Source organism: Oratosquilla oratoria, chromosome 2, assembly GCF_046742065.1.
Source record: "Oratosquilla oratoria isolate Oo_2021 chromosome 2, ASM4674206v1, whole genome shotgun sequence".
Lineage (NCBI taxonomy): Eukaryota > Metazoa > Arthropoda > Malacostraca > Stomatopoda > Squillidae > Oratosquilla > Oratosquilla oratoria.
In genome coordinates, this window is record NC_134778.1 from 29,253,305 (window position 1) to 29,272,006 (window position 18,702).

Genomic DNA, 18,702 nt, shown 5'->3' on the forward strand with positions numbered 1-18,702 from the left:
CATGGAGAAGTTTCCTGAAAACCTTGGTGCGGTCAGCGACGAACAGGGAGAAAGGTTCCATCAGGACATGCATCAAATGGAGGAGAGGTACCAGGGGAGGTGGGACGCAGTCATGCTTGCGGACTACTGCTGGTCGCTGAAGAGAGACAACCCAGCAGCTGCTCACACACGGAATTCGAGGAAACGGCGATTTACGCCGTGAACTCCGAACTTTTGTGTCACGTAATGCTCATGTACATGTATTAAGCTTATCAAATGTAATCGAGTATATAAAAAATGAATGAATTTGGATACGTTGACTTTTATTTCCCCAGGAAAACGGAAAAACCGAATTTTTATGATCCGCAGAAATTGGGTTTTTGGACGAAAAATCGTTTTTTCTTAAATGTCTGTAGCGAACAATCCTGACCTGATTGAGAAAAACCAAGGGCATTTTCGGACTCAGAGCATCACAATTAGTCTAATTCCGCTGGAAAACCCTGGACGATTTAAAAAAAAAAAAAAAATTGTTACCCAGTGTTATTATTTGTCTTGGCAGAGATTTTTTAGTTGGGTTGAGGTCTTGGGGGGAGGGGGTCTAGTTGAATATAGAATTAGGGGTGACAGGCTATGAGTTCTTGTTTGAATGAAAAAAAAAATATATATATATATATATTATTTAGCCAAACCGTTTTATTTAGGGTTAATGTAAATATACCTACATTTTAGTATTGTTGTGCAATATTTTGTTCTTTGTATCTAGATTAATGGTCATTATTACACATCTGTAATAGATGATCTTTTACAACAGCATTGTGGTCTAGAGGATGAGAGCACATTAGCAAAGTCCAGTGAAGTCACATCTGACAATTCAATGGTTGTAATCCATTCCAAGGTGGAGTTGAGAAAACGGGGTCTTCGTACAAATGAAGCTGAGAAGATGCCCAGTAAGCTGCAGTGTAGGGAAACCTTGCATAGAACAGAAAGGATGAGGGTATGTATAGTGCTAGGAGAGATGTGTACTTGTACTAGATATTTCATGTGATAGACTGTTCACTAAGCCAACTGCATGCTCACAGAAATCATGTGACAGGTTCATAAAGAGTATTTTCCACATTTTCATATCACTTTCTACCTCACAAACAACTTTTATTTCTCCCACCGTCACTCACCATGAGGTTTTGACTTTTTTTATTGTCACAGAAACAAGACATTGATTGATTGTTTTCACATTATCAGGTGAGTGAGGCAACTCAAAGAGGAGAGCGACCATATAGATGTGAGAAGTGTGAAGCTGCCTTCACCACGAAAGCTATGCTTGCACGACATAAAAAGGTAAGATTACAAAGGATTACAAAGGCGGAGCATGCCGACATGAGACCTTTTGGTTCATATCTAGGTTGGATGCGAAAAAAAATCATAATAATAGTAAAACAATAAATAAAAACTATAATAATGTAAATAACAAATAAAATACATAAATAAATGCATAGGTATAGTTAAATAATAAACAAACAGGTAGATAGTAAATAATAATAAATTGATATATAACTAATAATAAATGAAAATCAGACAGACAAATGATAACAAAACAAAAACAAATAATATAAAATAAATTATAATCATTACAGCATCTTGCTTAGGTGTTTATCTAAATGATTCTTAAAGCTTCGAACTGAACTACATTGCACTACCTGTGCAGGAAGTTTATTCCATTCATTAACTACACGGTTGGCAAAGTTGTTTCTACCTACTTCCAAATTGAATCTATTTCCGGACAGTTTGAGACCATTGTTTCTTGTCTGATTCTCATTCAATGTGAAAATTTTGTCACTTTTGATGTTTTCAATTCCCTTTTAAATCTTAACCCCTTCCATATGGTGTCACATACGTAGGCGGCATGAGGAGCAAGTGGATACGCGAGGCTGCCATATCGGCGTCTTGATTATATTTATTGTAGTTGCCCCTGCGTAATGACATACTCTCTAAACTGTCTTCATCACATTTTCTATGGTTATCAAAATTCACGGGTGAAAGAGAGAACGATCGATATAAGCGGTGACTATATTTTATGATGCGAGTATTATTACGACACATTGTACGTCTGGCACCTAATGCTGCCCGCAAGATTTTGGCCCGTACTGAAGAGGTTAAAGACCTGTATCAAGTCACCTCTGAGTCTACGCTTTTTAGGGAAAACAGATTCATATGTTTTAGTCGATTTTCGTATGATTTATTTTTGATATTTGGAATCAGTTTTGTGGCTCGCCGTTGTACTTTTTCCAGTCTGTCAATGTCTTTAATGAGATTCGGTGACCATGCGGAAACAGCATATTCCAAATGTGGACGAACTAACGATTTATATAGCTTGTTAATGAGTGATGGACTTTTGAAATCAAAAGATCGGGCAATCAGTCCTAGAATCTTATTTGCTTTCTCAGAGGCTGAAATACACTGCTTGGATGATTTGAGGTCGTTACTGATAATTACGCCGAGATCTTTTTCACTATCCACTTTTGTTAATGGATTTCCAAATAACTTGTAATCGTACTTACTGTTATTTTTACCTAAGTGCATTACCTTGCATTTACTTGTGTTAAATTTCATTAGCCACTTTTCAGACCATTGCTGTAATTGATCTAAATCTTCTTGAATATCTAATTGGTTTGAGTGATCATTTGCCACTCCGCACAGTTTTGTATCATCAGCAAATTTGGAAACAGTAGATTTTAGTCCATGGTCTATATCATTTATATATACAGGTACTCCTCGTTTAATGACCTACTCGGTTAACGACAACTCGGAGTAACGACGGGCTTTATGACGTCGTTTAACGTAAATCTCCTGAAGTTACGACGTCGTGTACGATAATTAAGTTGGCTGAGGCAAATTTGTATGATGTTATAAATGAACTTGTACGGTGGATATTAGCTGTGAGGTAAAGTGTTCTGAAGCTTAGGTCTACATTACCATCCTGCAAGCTGCAAAAACTACCTGGGGTACAGTGTATACCGGTAGTGGTAAATTTTTAGTTTCGACCATGGGCGCAATATAACAATAGAAAATTAATGATTAATTTTGTAAATTATAATGTATCAACGTAATATGCAATTTTGTGAGCGGAAATGAAAAAAAAATGCTAAAACAGATTTCGTAAGTAACGAAGTCATGTCAGACGAATGGTACACCATGTTTGTTATGATGGTTGCCGATGTTGAAGAAATGAAAGGATGATAAATTAATTCGTCTAACCTAAACTAAACTAACCTAACCTGTGTTTAATAAATCATTACCTGCAAATTAAATGTCATCCGGCTCGTTGTCGTCGTGAGAGACGTTGGCAGATGACAAGATGGCGTCCCGAGCCAATGCTACCGACTTCGTTCATTAGCATATTTTCTTGTAGCAAGGTATTTTTTACTTTCATTTCCGCCCACAAAATTGCATATTACGTTGATACATTTTAATTTACAAAATTAATAATTAATTTTCTATTGCTATATTGCGCCCATGGTCGAAACTGAAAAAATACCCCAGTATTCAATATGGAATGTCAGCATACGCGGATTTGGTCATATACGGTAATTTTAGGAACCTAACCACCGTAAATAAACAGTAAATAAAGCTTTAATGTACTGTATAAAAGAGGGAAAATACACGAAAATAAAGATACATGTATTGCTGGACATTGTACATACAGTACATGTACGTATATGTATACACTTTCGCTTAACGACCAATTCGGTTAACAACGGCGCGCTGGTCCCAATTGTCGTCGTTAAACGAGGAGTACCTGTTCAGTCGAACCTCGGAAGCCCCGACTAATTGGGGGGAAGGGTGGTCCGGTCATGCCAAACGTCCGGTCATTGAAAATATCGCCCTAACAACCGCAGATTTTCATAGCAGTATACGTATAGGTAATGTATGATATGGCATAGAAACACATAAGAATAATACTCTAACACTGTAATAATAACAATACTGTAATAATAATGCTATAATACCAAAAATTCTGTAATAATAACTGTAATACAGGCATGTAAATGTACTGCATATACAGTGTACTGTACTGTATTTTTTATTATGTACACTGTAAATATCGGAAGGTATGCATGCGGGACAGTGGTGGCGGCCAGGGTTGCCGCGTTTTCTACACTGCCGTGTAGAATGGGAGTGTTGCCATACATTTTTCTCGGGCGTGTGCAGACTTTCATAGCAAGATATACTTGTCAAACTTTGACAAAATGGTGGTTCTAGTTTTTTTTATTCTTGAATGTATATAAAGCCCCCATGCCCTAACATATTCAGTAAGATATAATTTTTTTTTTTTTTATTATTATCGCTAAAAGGAAGCTGAAACTTTAGCGTAGAATTTTTTCTACACGGTAAAAACGTATCTTTTGGAGTATAATATTTTATAAGTACCATATTTTTCGGACCATAAGGCGCTTCGTACCATAAGGCGCACCCGTAATTTGCTATTCCCCGTCCTTACATAAGGCGCACCTGGTCTCGTCATCGGATAATCATGCATATGTGAGTGCTTTCAGAACTGAACATTTTCGTTGTTGAATGAGAAAAATTGGTTGGGATTTAGCAAAATTACAAAAATAAATGATACGTTTTATTTTTATTTTGGTCAGTGAAATCAGACCACCTCCATGGACGATCTGCCCTGCCAATACCCCTAAAAAACAACATAAACACGTTACGGGAATTGTGGGGAATTAAACCAACATTAGCAGTTTTATTCCCGGAATTCTCTATTCACTTAAAAACACAGGATTACAAATGAAGGTAAATTTTTAGTTTCGACCATGGGCGCAATATAGTAATAGAAAATTAATTATTAATGTTTTAAATTATAATATATCAATGTAATATGCAATTTTGTGAGCGGAAATAAAAAAACAAAAAAGGTGCTTAAACAGATTTCGTAAGTAACGAAGTTGTGTTGGACGAATGGTACGCCATGTTTGTTATGATAGATGCCGACGTCGAAGAAATGAAAGGATAAATTCGTATAACCTAACCTAACCTGTGTTTAATAAATCATTACCTGCAAATTAAATATCATCCGGATCATCCTCGTTGTTGTCGTCGTGAGAGACGTTGGCGGGCTTTTCAACCACTCTCTCACCTTGCGGGGTATACAAAGTTCTTGCAGCTTGAAGGAATGCATGTATCTCCTCTCCAAAACATTCCTTCAAGAAAATATACCTGGCGAGGTACTGTCGGAAGTACCGAGACAAGATGGCGTCCCGATGCTATGCTACCGACTTCGTTCATTAGCATATTTGCTTGTAGCAAGGCATTTTTTATTTTCATTTCTGCCCACAGAATTACATATTATGTTGATACATTTTAATTTACAAAATTGATAATTAATTTTTTTATTGCTATATTGCGCCCATGGTCGAAACTAAAAGAATACCCAAATGACTACAGTCTGAGTGGAGCGAGACTAGACCAATGCAAAATGGCTGTCTGTGTTGTGGACGCTATCATGTCATAGCCATGATAGCGTGAATGAATGCGGTGGCATGGACTCGAAAACTGTCGAAGTTTTCGCAATTTTCTTGTCAAGATACATGCATCTTGGTTATAACTTGGTTGTAACTTTTGCTAGGACTATGCACTGTTGCCGTCGGCAGGCTAGCTACAAAACGTGTCAAAATTGTACATCACTGTCCGAGGCATTTTTTTGCACTGAAGCCACACATAAGGCGCACCTCACGATAAGGCGCACCACCCGATTTTGGCCAATTTTAAGGATTTTGCCCGTGCCTTATAGTCCGAAAAATACGGTAACACAATTACCAATAAAAGTCATATTTTGATGTACCATTTATTATTTGATAACTAGTTCTATGATTTTTAAACAAAAGTTTGAGTTTTTGAACGTTTTTAACAGCCCGCTGATATGTAGAAAAACTTTCCTCATGTCGTTGTGCAGTTGCCACATGCCGCTATTTTACTACGTTTTGGTACAAAATTCTACGAAACGGCAGCTCTGGTGGCGGCTTGACTGGGCCGGGTTTGAGTAGACGTATACGGCTGTCGCTGCCACCTACCGGACAAATAGGGAACTTTCCTTGAAAAGTCCGCCCTTTGTTCATTTCGACTAGTCATACGAGGGTCCGGGCATTCGGGGTCCAGGCTTTCGAGGTTCGACTGTACTATGAATAGAAGTGGCCCAAGAACGGAACCCTGAGGAACTCCACTTGTAACATTTTTCCATCTAGAAGTTTTTCCATTTAAAACAACTCTCTGTTTTCGACCATTCAACCAATTACTAGTCCAACCTAATAGGCTACCACTCATTCCGTGTAAAGCTAATTTAGTAAGTAGTCTTTCGTGTGGGACGGTATCAAAAGCTTTTGCAAAGTCTAGATATATTAAATCTATATTGTTTCTTTTGTCATAATAAGATTAGCAGTATTTACTTAGAATATAAAATTTTATATTTGGATAGATTGATTTATATGTAAAGAAGACACATGCAAGATAGAATAATTGTATTTTATCACTGGTAACTAGTACTTCTATCCTTGGGAATTATGTCTCACTGAAGAGGCAGAGGGAAATGCAGAAGAATAATAAAAGGATGTTTAGTTTTCTAAGACCTAACAGTCTCCCTCCAGACTTTTAGCACTTATTTCCATGTTTTGAATAGATTCTTCTGCTCATAATTATATGCCTTGTATGTGCACATTTTGTGTGGTGGTCTCCTCATAGGAATCCTTGGGTACTGGTCTTCTGCCAGTGTTTCCATACAGAAGGAACATATTTTGGTGTGTAGTTTATCTCAAGTAAGGTAGAAAATAAATTTGTGTTCTTAAATTTATTTTGAAGGTGGACTGGATAGAATGATATGATGAAAGCTCAAAGTTTTTGTACAGACAAAGTATCAGACATGTAACACATAAGACATGCATTAATCTTTTAATCATTTGCATACTTCTAGGTACACACAGGTGAAAAGCCATTCACTTGTGGTGATTGTGGGGCTAAGTTCACTGAGGCAGGAAGCCTGAAGACACACAAGCGAAACCATAATGGGGAGCGGCCATTCCGTTGTGATATTTGTGGTGATGCTTTTGTTGCTGCAAGTATGTTAGCCACCCACAAACGTAAGCACACAGGAGAGAAACCTTACATGTGTGATGAATGTGGAAAGGAGTTTCGACTCCTTTCAACACTCAAAACCCACCGACGATGTCATACTGGAGAGAAACCATACATGTGTGACCTGTGTAATGCTTCATTCACCCAGCGAGGGGCTTTGAAACGTCACCATAGGACACATAGCGATGTAAAACCTTGGGTTTGTCGACAGTGTGGGTACAAATTCAAAGAAAAGGAGAGCCTGAAGAAGCACATTGCCCTGCATGACCTCAAATCGAAATTCATGTGTGAGGTGTGTGGGATGGGTTTCAATCGAGCCAAAAAACTAAATTCTCACCGTATGATCCACAATGGAGGTGATCGACCCTATAAGTGTGATAAGTGTTCTGCTTCTTTTACCATTTCCAAATACCTGGTTCAACACTATACACGGGTACACCATCAGAAGACTCTCATTAAGTGTGATGAATGCAATGCTACTTTCAAGAGGAGGGAAACTCTAAAAGTTCACTTAAGAATCCACTGTGGTGACAACCCATATGTTTGTGATGAGTGTGGAGCAACTTTTGGCCAACGTGGTACTCTTACCAAGCACCTCCGAACCCATGGCACTGCTCCAGTCAAGATCAAACAGAGACAGACTAACACTGTGGAATGCAGTCAGTGTGCCTTTGGCTTCTGTGATCAGTCAGCTCTCAAACAACACTTGCAGACACATGCAGAGAAACAGAATTATGTCTGTAACACTTGCTGTGAAGGTGTTCCTCAAAAAAAGGATTTGGTGAAGCATATTAAAAAGTGTCATCCTTATAATCAACCATATTCTTTTCCATTAGAAGATAATAGTGAAGTTGATGATAGTAGTGAACACATCAGAGACAAATATGTATGCAATGACTGTGATCAGACTTTCTTCAGGCGACGGCAGTTGAAAGCTCACAAGAAGAACTGCCCAAGTCTTGCTTCCTCTTCAGATCCAGATGATCCAGATGAAATACCCCAGAGAGTGAAAACAGAAAATAGCAACAGCAATAATAACAGTATTAATAATAATGATAATAATAGTAGTAATAATGATAATGATATAACTAGTAATGTAAGTAAGTGCAATGATAACAGTCATGATAATATTGACAGTAAAAATATTGATGACAATAATTACAGCAATGACAGTAATGATGATAATAATAACAATAACAACAGTGGCGCTGTCAACAGTGGAATGAATGGTTTAAGCATGAGGGAACAACCTCAGGATCCAATAAAACTGATAACTGCTGTCTTAGCGTGTACAGATACATCCTATCTTACTCCTGCATCTTCCTCCACTCAAACAAAGAAACTTGTAGATATACCATACCATACAGGTGCCACATATTTCCCCAGCACAACTAGCACAAATTCCACGAGCACAAGGAAGCTTACAGAGGCCTTATTCAACAGCAATAACTCTGATTACAATCATACTTCTACTCACACCCTTGCATTTCATAATCGCACTAGCTCTCGTAATAACACAAACTCTCATTGCCACTCTACCTCTCACAGTGAAACAACTGACAACCACATGTTTTCACACAGCCATGGAAATGCACATGACCATACAGCCCCACACAGCTATGCAGCCTCTCACAACTTTACAGCTCCACACAACAATTCAACCTCTCACAATCATACAAGTACCTCAAGACTTACTCTTTCCTCACAATCATCAAGCTCTCTTCCAGAACAAACCCCCATGAATCAGCCAAGTTCTCTTCCCCAGCAAGTTGCTCTACCCCAGCCAGACACCATATCCCAGGATCCTTCTTTGGCCCATCAGTCATCTCACACTCAACAGCCACAGATTCAGCACCAAATCATGTTTCATATTGGCCTGCAGCCACAGGTACAGATGTTACCTCAGACTTCATCTCTTCCTCCTAATTCAACTTTGCAGGATCCACAGTCTTTGGAAGCTTCCACATTACAGCTCAATCAGCTCTTGGCCTCATCTCAACAAAGTCATCACAATTCCAGTAAGACTCATCATCACCAGCAACAGCATCAACATCTCGAGCATTCACATCTTCAGCAGAATCAGCAGCAGCAGCAGCAGCAGCAGCAGCAGCAGCAGCAGCAGCAGCAGCAGCAGCAGCAGCAGCAGCAGCATAGTCATCCTCATAGTCATCCTCATAACCAACAAGAGCAGTCACATCAGCAACAGCTCAGTGGTGTGGACTTAGTCATTGTAGGAGTGGTGAACACATCTTCATCCCAAGAGATTAATCTCTCTCATGAAATGAATCAAACGCGAGAGTTGGACCTGTCGTGCGTGTTGAGCCAAACTCGTGAGATGGACCTCTCTCGCAGTGTTGAACTTTCAGAAGTGAATTTATCACGTGATATGAACTTATCTCGCAGTGCTGGGTGTTCAACAGATGTAAATAATATGACGAGGGAAGTCAATCTGTCTCGTAGTGTAGAGCTATCAGGTGATGTGGATTTGCCAAGGGAGATGAACTTCAATCGTAATGTTGAATTGTCAGCGGATGTGAATCTTACAGGAGATATTAACCTTTCACAAGAAGTGGAATTGTCTGAAGATGTGAATCTTTCCCGTGAATTGGGTCAACCACGGGAAGTTGCCAGCTGTGGGAGATGGAGATGCTAATGGAATGATTGTTTGGATTACATTTAGCCCATCTTGGATGACACGGCTCATTAGATTGTTCATCAGATAGTACAAGGTTGTATTAATATATTTATATTTGCTCATTCATTCTATTTATAGACAGTAGTTCAGATTTAAACAGCTTTGCTGCCTGTTGCCTGCATAGATTCAGGAAATTGCAGTCAAAATCATGGGGGCATTTTAGAGACTGGGAGTTTTCTATTTGTTGAAGAATCCTGTTGCTTTTGTATGTAGGGAATTTTAGTTTTAGTCATGGCATAGTAAAATGTTTCAGTTTGTGATAGAAATAAGCTGACCAGGTTGCTTCTCCAGCTTAGTGCTGCTGGTTTCAGACATTTTAAGTTCATAGGAGAAAGAAGGTTCCTCTTTTTATCAAGGTATTCGAGATCTTGTATTTCTAAAATTTTCAGAAAGGTGCAAAGGTTGTAGATAAACCGTGCAACAAAGTCCTGGATTACCATTGCAATACCTGAGGATGCCAGTTTTATAGGGAAGACTCACAGCACTAAGCAAGTTATTTTAATGTGTGATAGATTTTGTATAAAGATCAAATATGAGTTGGATAGATACAAACTTTGAATGTGATTATAACAATTTACCATGTCAGAGAAAAACAAAACTATTTTGTTTGCTATTTTCTATAAAAGAGCTTAAAGATACATACATAGGGAGGTAGCCAAAAAGGAAAAGGCATAAAATCATTCCCACCCATTCCATCCCTGAAAACACTCCACACCCCTCCACCCTCCCTCCCATCTTAGCACCTCCTAGATGACGGGTCATCCCTGCACCCTGTCCACTGCCCTGGGTCAGAAGCAGTGTCGCAAGACACAGCACATCCACAGCAAGGCCACTTAATTAAATCGGCGACCCCCCCTCTCCGTCCCCCCATATAAAGGAGAGGACAGGCAGAAATCCCTTCGGGCTGTGTCAAAATTTTGCTCACACACACTACCTCACTCCCCATGCCCCCGTCCATTCCACCTCATGCATCACAACATCTTCCATATACAACCATTCTCCATTCACCCCTGTCCTCTGTCCTCTCCCGTCCTTCCTCAACAGACATTCCCCTCTTCCCCAAAGCCCCCTTCACCCCATCCATCCATCTCATCCTAGGATGTCCCCTCATGTTCACTCCCTCTACATCTGCCTTCCATACCTCCTTTATTAGTCTTTCTTCACTCATTCTTTCCATGTGTCCAAACCATCCTAATACTCTTTCATCAATCCTATCTCCCAACTCCCTTTCCACCCCTGTTCTCCTCCTCACCTCCTCATTTCTCACTCTATCTAGCCTAGTAACCCCCATCATACTTCTCAGACACTTCATCTCAAACACATTCAAGCTCCTTCTCTCTTCCTCTCTTATGTTCCATGTTTCTGCTCCATACAGTGCTGTTGGCACAATCACTCCTTCATACAGTCTTCTCTTAGCATCCATTCCCAAATTTCTATTCCTCATTACACTTTTTAATCCACCAAGGCATTTACTCGCTTCTCTCAATCTACATTCTACCTCCACCTTTACTCCACCTTTTCCTGCCACATTTGTACCCAAGTACTGTATCTAAAACTATCCACTTCCTCCAGTTGCTCTCCCTTAATGCTCACTTCCAGATTACTGCCACTTTCACCCCTTGTACATCTTATCACCTTACTTTTACCCACATTTATCTTCAGCTTTCTTCTATCACACACTCTCCCAAACTCTGTCACCAACTTCCTCAATCCCTCCTCCGATCCTGCCACAAGCGCAGTGTCGTCCTCAAACAACAGCTGGCTCACCTCCCACTTTTCTCCATTTTCTTTAACCATCTCCAATCCCTGACCCACTACCCTTGCATTTACCTCTCGCACTACCCCATCCATGTATAAGTTGAACAGCCAGGGTGACATAACGCATCCTTGACGAAGTCCCACCTTTACCTCAAACCACTCACTCTCTCCATTTCTAATCCTGACACAAGCTCTACTACTCTCATAAAAACTCTTGACAGCTCCGAGAAGCTTTCCTCCTATCCCATATATCCGCATAGCCTCCCACAGTGCCTTTCTGTCTACCCTGTCGTAAGCCTTTTCCAGATCCATAAAGGCCCAAAAAACATCCTTCCCCTTTCCTATAGCTTTCTCACATATCTTTCTTACCACAAAAATCTGATCTACACAACCTCTACCTGTCCTAAATCCACACTGTTCCTCACCAATTACTCCCTCTGTTCCTCTCCTAATCCTCTCAATCAAGATCCTCCCATAAGCCTTCCCAACTACACTTAACAAGCTAATCCCTCTGAAACTACTACATTCACACTTGTCCCCCTTTCCCTTGTAAAGTGAAACTATACAAGCACTCCTCCAGTCCTCCGGCACTCTACCTTCTCTCCAGCAAACATTAAATAACCTCACCAGCCAGTGCACCATCACTGTACCTCCTTTTTTAAGACATTCTGCATGGCATCCATCCAGACCAGGTGCCTTACCTGCTTTCATCATCTTAACTGCTGCCTTCACTTCATCCTTCCTTATTTCTCCTCCATTTTCCTCACTCATCACTCTCATTTTCTTAGCATTTCCCACTGCAGCTATCTTTCCCTCCTTATCTATCCTCCTTCACATTTAGCAACTCCCTAAAATATTCTGCCCATCTTCCCCTTACTGCCTTCTCCTCCATTATCATCTCTCCATCTGCACCTTTTACCTTTTCTTCTCTACTTGATTCGCCTCCTCTTCCTCTCTTAATATCTTTCCAAAACATCTTTTTATTACTTTCAAGATTTTCTGTCATACTCTTACCCCATTTTACATCTGCTCTCCTCTTTGCCTCCTTTACCTTTTTCTTTACTTCTCTTTTCTTTTCTTTGTACGTCTCATATGACTCCCTCGTCCTATTTTGTAACCAATCTGTGTAAGCTCGCTTCTTCTCTTCTACAACCTTCTTCATTTCCTCATCCCACCATTCACTACCCTTCCTTCTATTTCCTCCTGTCCTTCTTGTTCCACACACCATCTTTGCACACTTTATGACTCCCTCCTTGAACCATCCCCATTCCTCCTCCACACCTACCTCTACTCTATCCTTCACTCCCTCCCACTCCTCCTTCAGCTTCTTCTTGTACTCCTCCTTTTCCTCTTCATTTAAAGAGTTCACTCTAAGCACCTCCCTACCTTTTGTCCCTTTCCTCTTTCTCCATCTGTCCTCCACTCTCAACTTACCTTCCACCAGAAAATGATCTGATATTCCCCCACCCTCTCCCCTTAGCACATGTACATCCTTAACTCTTCCTATCATAATCCTATTTACCACTACATAGTCCATTAAAGCTCTATCTACCACCCTTCCATCCACCACCCTCTCCCATGTGTACTTATGCTTGACTTTCTTCCGAAACACTGTATTTGCTATCATCAACTCTCTAGACACATTTCCACCATCAACTCTCCACTACGATTTTTTCCTGGAACTCCACATTTCCCAACCACTCCATCAATTGGATCCTTTCCTACCCTAGCATTAAGATCTCCCAGTACTATTACATTTACACTTCTCCCTAAACCCTCTATGCACTCATTTAATTCTATCCAAAAGGCCTCCCTTTCTTCTACACTCTTCTTACTGCCAGGCCCATATGCACTTACAAAAACCCACATCTCCTTTCCCAGTTTCACCTTCATCCACATTATCCTTGAGGAACTCTCCTTCCACTCCACTACACGTTTACCTATCTCTTCACTTACTAGTATAGCCACCCCTTCCCTCCCTCGCCCTCTCTTCACTCCTGATAACCTCTCACTTGCACTCCCAAACTTACAATCGCCCTTCCCTTTCAGCTTAGTTTCACTCAAAGCCAACACATCCATCTTTCTTCTCATAAACGTACTACCTATCTCTTGCTTAAAAGTGGCAGTTTGCCGACAAGATTGACGAGATAAACACCATATGAGGACGGAGCCTTTATTTGTACGACGTTTCGCTTATTACAGCTTTTTCAAGTACTTGAAAAAGCTGTAATAAGCGAAACGTCGTACAAATAAAGGCTCCGTCCTCATATGGTGTTTATCTTACCTATCTCTTCCCTTTTACTCTCATCTGTACCACATCCACGCACATTAAAAGACCCAAACCTAAGGGTGCTGGTCCGAGAACTTCCAGACCCTCTTATGCCTTTGCTTTTACTTTTAGGAATGTGCCCTGTGGGGCTACAAGGAGAAGGACGCCTAGTCCCAATCCCCGTCCCTTTCTTCTCGCCTCTTATGATCCAAGTGGGAATACTTGGTGGCAGTATTCTTTTTCCCCACCACAGGGAATTAGTGACACTAAATTAAAACAAAATTCACTTAGTTGTGTATTTATTCATATAGAAATTACACATTCAGCAAAAGGAGTGTACTTAAGTGTTTAAGACTACAGTCGAATGTGATATTAAAGTTCAAATTCATATTACTGATAATGGCAAGAGGATGTAGATTCCATTTAGTTATAAAGTCAGAATGACAGCTGTATTCTTGATGTATTCTCTGTATCACTATTTTTAGGTTGGTTCTTAGACATTGTCAAAAACTATTTGACCAAGAGCATGGTTACCATGTGGACATCTTAATTAGTTTCATTGTTGCTCATTGGCAGTAGTATCAGATTTTTTCCTGCACGATTTGAGAATGCATGACTAGTTCCACTTCTCTACTTTTTTATGGATGTAGGGTAAATCTTTTTTCATACACATGAATGAAAGAGATTTTGAGGCCATGGGAAGGATTTTGTTATAACTAATGACTATATATATGCTGGGAAGGAATACAACATATGTTGAGTCTAAAGTTGCAAACTATCAGATGATTTGTTGTTCCAAATCTCTTGCAGGAGACTAACAGCCCTCATCTGACTACAGCCACCAGGTCAGTTTACAGGTCTCTCAGAGAAGAGTATTTGTGGGGCTGTCTGGGGTTAGTGATTGTAATGCTGTGTAGTGACAAAACATCAATACCTCTCATCTTTCCACAACATCATACATAAACCAGGACTCACAACCAAACTATAAGCACCCAGGACTGACTAGATGAACACATGAAATAAGATCATGTATGATGGCAGTGCAAGATTGTCCACAAGGTTAGATTCAGTGGGAAGCCACAGTCAGCTGCAGCAGCAGCAGCAGCAGCAGCAGCAGCAGCAGCAACAACAACAACAACAACAACAACAACAACAACAACAACAACAACAACAACAACAACAACAACAACAACAACAACAACAACAACAACAACAACAACAACAACAACAACAACAACATTGCATGTTGGGAAAAAGGATTGTGGTACTCCCCAAGGTAGGCGTAGCTCCTCTTGGGGATCGGTGCCACCTGCGTAGAGCCGGTGGCCAGGGGTAGTTGCTGCCGTTTGGCCCCCAACTCTTGGGGTTGGGGGGTGGTCCCACGACGTAGACGCTGCAGCTCCAGGACCTGATAATACAACAGAAATCCAATCCATTCGAATCCGCACAGGCAACAAATCAACACTGACAATAGTTAACATGTACATTCCCCCCCAATCATCCCCCACAGTTCCAGACACCTTCAGGCCTCATTTTAGCCAACTAGCCTCAATCCCCAACCTGATCATGGGTGGAGACTTCAACGCCAAGTCGTCTGCCTGGTATGTCGACAACCCTGACACAGACAGAGGGCTTGATATACAGACTCAGTTTGACTCATTGACTATCATGAACAACACACATAATCATACACATATCCCACACCAGGCCCTCTACACTCCCTCCTCACCTGATATCACCTTTTGCTCCCCCTGCCTAACCCCAACAACATCATGGAGAGTGGTCGGAACCCTTGGCTCTGACCACCTTCCAATCATCATCACCACCAAAACAAGATGCACCCCAGTCGGCCACAGACACACTTACACCAATTACAAGAGAGCTAACTGGGAAGCTTTTACTGAAGAGACAGAACAACATTTTGAAACACTTAACAGTACACCAATCACAAACTTAAACAATGCTGTGCACACTTTTAATACAATCATACAAAATGCAGACAAGAGATACATCCCTAGAGGCAACAGAAAATCACACAACCCCAACTTCACACCAGAAATCCAAAGCCTCATCAGACAACGTGACACACTTAAACACGGTACCCCCACACCTATCCCTCAAAACATAGCAGACCAAATACAAACACTAAACACTGTGATTGCCAATAAAATACATGAACAAAAAACACAAAATTGGCAAAACTTTATCAATACACTTGATCACAAAACAAACACCAGCAAATTGTACAAAACACTCAACAGCATTACACTATCCAACAGTAACACTACACGCTCTCACGCAGCAATAATCACAACAACAGATAATCTACCCTCAAACAGACAACAAGCAAACGCACTCATACGTCATTTTGCACAGACAAGCCATCTCACTTCTCACCCTGACGACCGATGCACCATTCGACGTAAGAAAGACTTTCCCACAGACTCAGACTATATACCCTTCATAGACAGTCAGACAAAACTCATAATACATAGTCTCAAGCACTCATCAGCCTGTGGCCCTGATAACATAAGCAACATCCACCTAAAACACATTGGACCACAAGGTATACACGCACTCACAAACATTGCAAACTACAGCTATTCACACAACACTATACCCGATATCTGGAAGCATGGTAAAATAATCACCATTCCAAAACCGAACAAAGACACAACAATCCCAACATCGCACTGTCCAATCACACTTCTCTGCACCCCCTCTAAAGTCATTGAACGCCTAATACTTAAACTTGTCACACCACATATTCCCCTTGCTGACTCACAACACGGTTTTAGGCCACTACACTCCATAAACACTCTTCTGACAAACCTCACACAAAGAATTTTAGATGGCATCAATTCAGATAGGCCCCACCAAAGAACACTTCTTATAACATTAGACATTAGTAAAGCTTTTGATGCTATCCCCCGCCACAACCTAACAAATAAAATATATAACACAGACATGCACAATAACACCAAAAGATGGCTGGCCAATTATCTGGCAGGTAGGAATGCTTACATGTCATATAATGGCCAATCATTGCACATCAGAAACATTAAGAACGAAGTACCACAGGGCTCGGTTCTATCCCCCACACTATTTAATCTATACATGCATGACTTACCCACGCCAGACACCTCAGAAATACAAATCTCTTCCTACGCAGATGACATAACAATCACATGCACACATCGTAACACAGACAAAGCTGCAGAAATAATCCAGCCATACCTTGACACACTCAACACATGGTTCATCACAAACAGACTCAAAATAGCTCCAACCAAATCTACAACAACACTTCTCACCAACTGGACAAAAGAACACAAATACATACCTCATCTCTACATCAACAACACTCTAATACCACACACAAACACACCGAAAATTCTTGGTGTAACATACGATACATCCATGTCTTTCAAACAACACATCACAAACATAAAAAACAAATGCACACCCAGACTTAACACACTTAAGTCAATCACTGGAACAACATTTGGACAAAACAAAGAAACTAATATAACAATATACAAACAATGCACACGCTCAGTGTTGAATTATGCGAGTCCTGCATGGGCTCCTAATCTCAGTGAGACACACCACAACACCCTTCAAATCATACAAAACAAAGCCCTAAAAACAATTACAGGCTGCACAAATACAACACCTACAGACCATTTACACCATGAAACAAAAGTCCTCAAAGTCAAGGACCACCTCGACATGAGAGGCACACAAACACTTGCCGCAGCCACCACAAACACATTACACCTGCTACACTACATAGCAGAACACCCACACACACCAAGAAACATTAAAACAACACCCAAAGACCTTTATCACGCACAGATACTCTCTTCTCTTCCTCCACAACCACCAAATACCAGCCTCCGGAAACATATTCATAATCATATCACTTACCGCTCCATTAACACACTGAAAGACAACACACTGCTGCATGCCAGACCCCCTGATATCCACCCTTCTGAATTCTCTCTTCCTCGAAAGGACAGAGTCCACTTGGCCAGACTGCGGTGCGGTCACCACCCAGCACTTCTAAGCTACCAGAAGAGGCTGGATGACCGCGTTGTGAACAGCTGCCCAGGATGTAACACTTCACCCCATACCATACAACACATAATGGAAGACTGCATTATACACATTCATGCACGCAAACAACACAACATATGCTCTATAAAGGATTTGTGGGAAAACCCAGTTTCGGCTGTGGCATTCCTTGGGGAGACGGGACTGCTCGGACAGACAGTCTAGGGAACGACGACGACGACGACGACGACGACGACGACGACGACGACGACGACGACGACGACGACGACGACGACGACGACGACGACGACGACGACGACGACGACGACGACGACGACGACGACGACGACGACGACGACGACGACGACGACGACGACGACGACGACGACGACGACGACGACGACGACGACGACGACGACGACGACGACGACGACGACGACGACGACGACGACGACGACGACGACGACGACGACGACGACGACGACGACGACGACGACGACGACGACGACGACGACGACGAAAGTTTGTATGTAGTTCTTACAGACAACTCATATTAGCCTGGAACTTTACAGGATTTTTTGGCAGTCTCTCAGTGCCAGTGCACAAACTAAATCTAAGCTAAACTCCACTGTGGCCACCACACAACATTGTAGACATATCAACAGGATTTTGGCATTCAGTGCAAGTGCACAAATCTAAATCTAAGCTAAACAGAACAGAATTCATCTAGACTCCACAGTTGTCTATGCATCCACAGCTTAGCTACCTACACTTGATAACTCAAAAGAATACTACTGGCAGTACAAAACATGTTTGA

General features: G+C 41.1%; 1 protein-coding gene across 1 annotated transcript in view; it reads left to right on the top strand.

The window, feature by feature from the left end:
* Nucleotides 1-13,753, top strand: part of LOC143037971 (uncharacterized) — a 53,065-nt gene extending 39,312 nt beyond the window's left edge. Inside the window, exons 6-8 of the mRNA XM_076206726.1 lie at nucleotides 791-973; nucleotides 1,219-1,314; nucleotides 6,947-13,753. Of these exons, the coding sequence (XP_076062841.1) occupies nucleotides 791-973; nucleotides 1,219-1,314; nucleotides 6,947-9,760 (3,093 nt within the window). The 3' untranslated portion in view covers nucleotides 9,761-13,753. The remainder of the gene's footprint in view (nucleotides 1-790; nucleotides 974-1,218; nucleotides 1,315-6,946) is intronic.
* The last annotated feature ends 4,949 nt before the right edge of the window (nucleotides 13,754-18,702 follow it).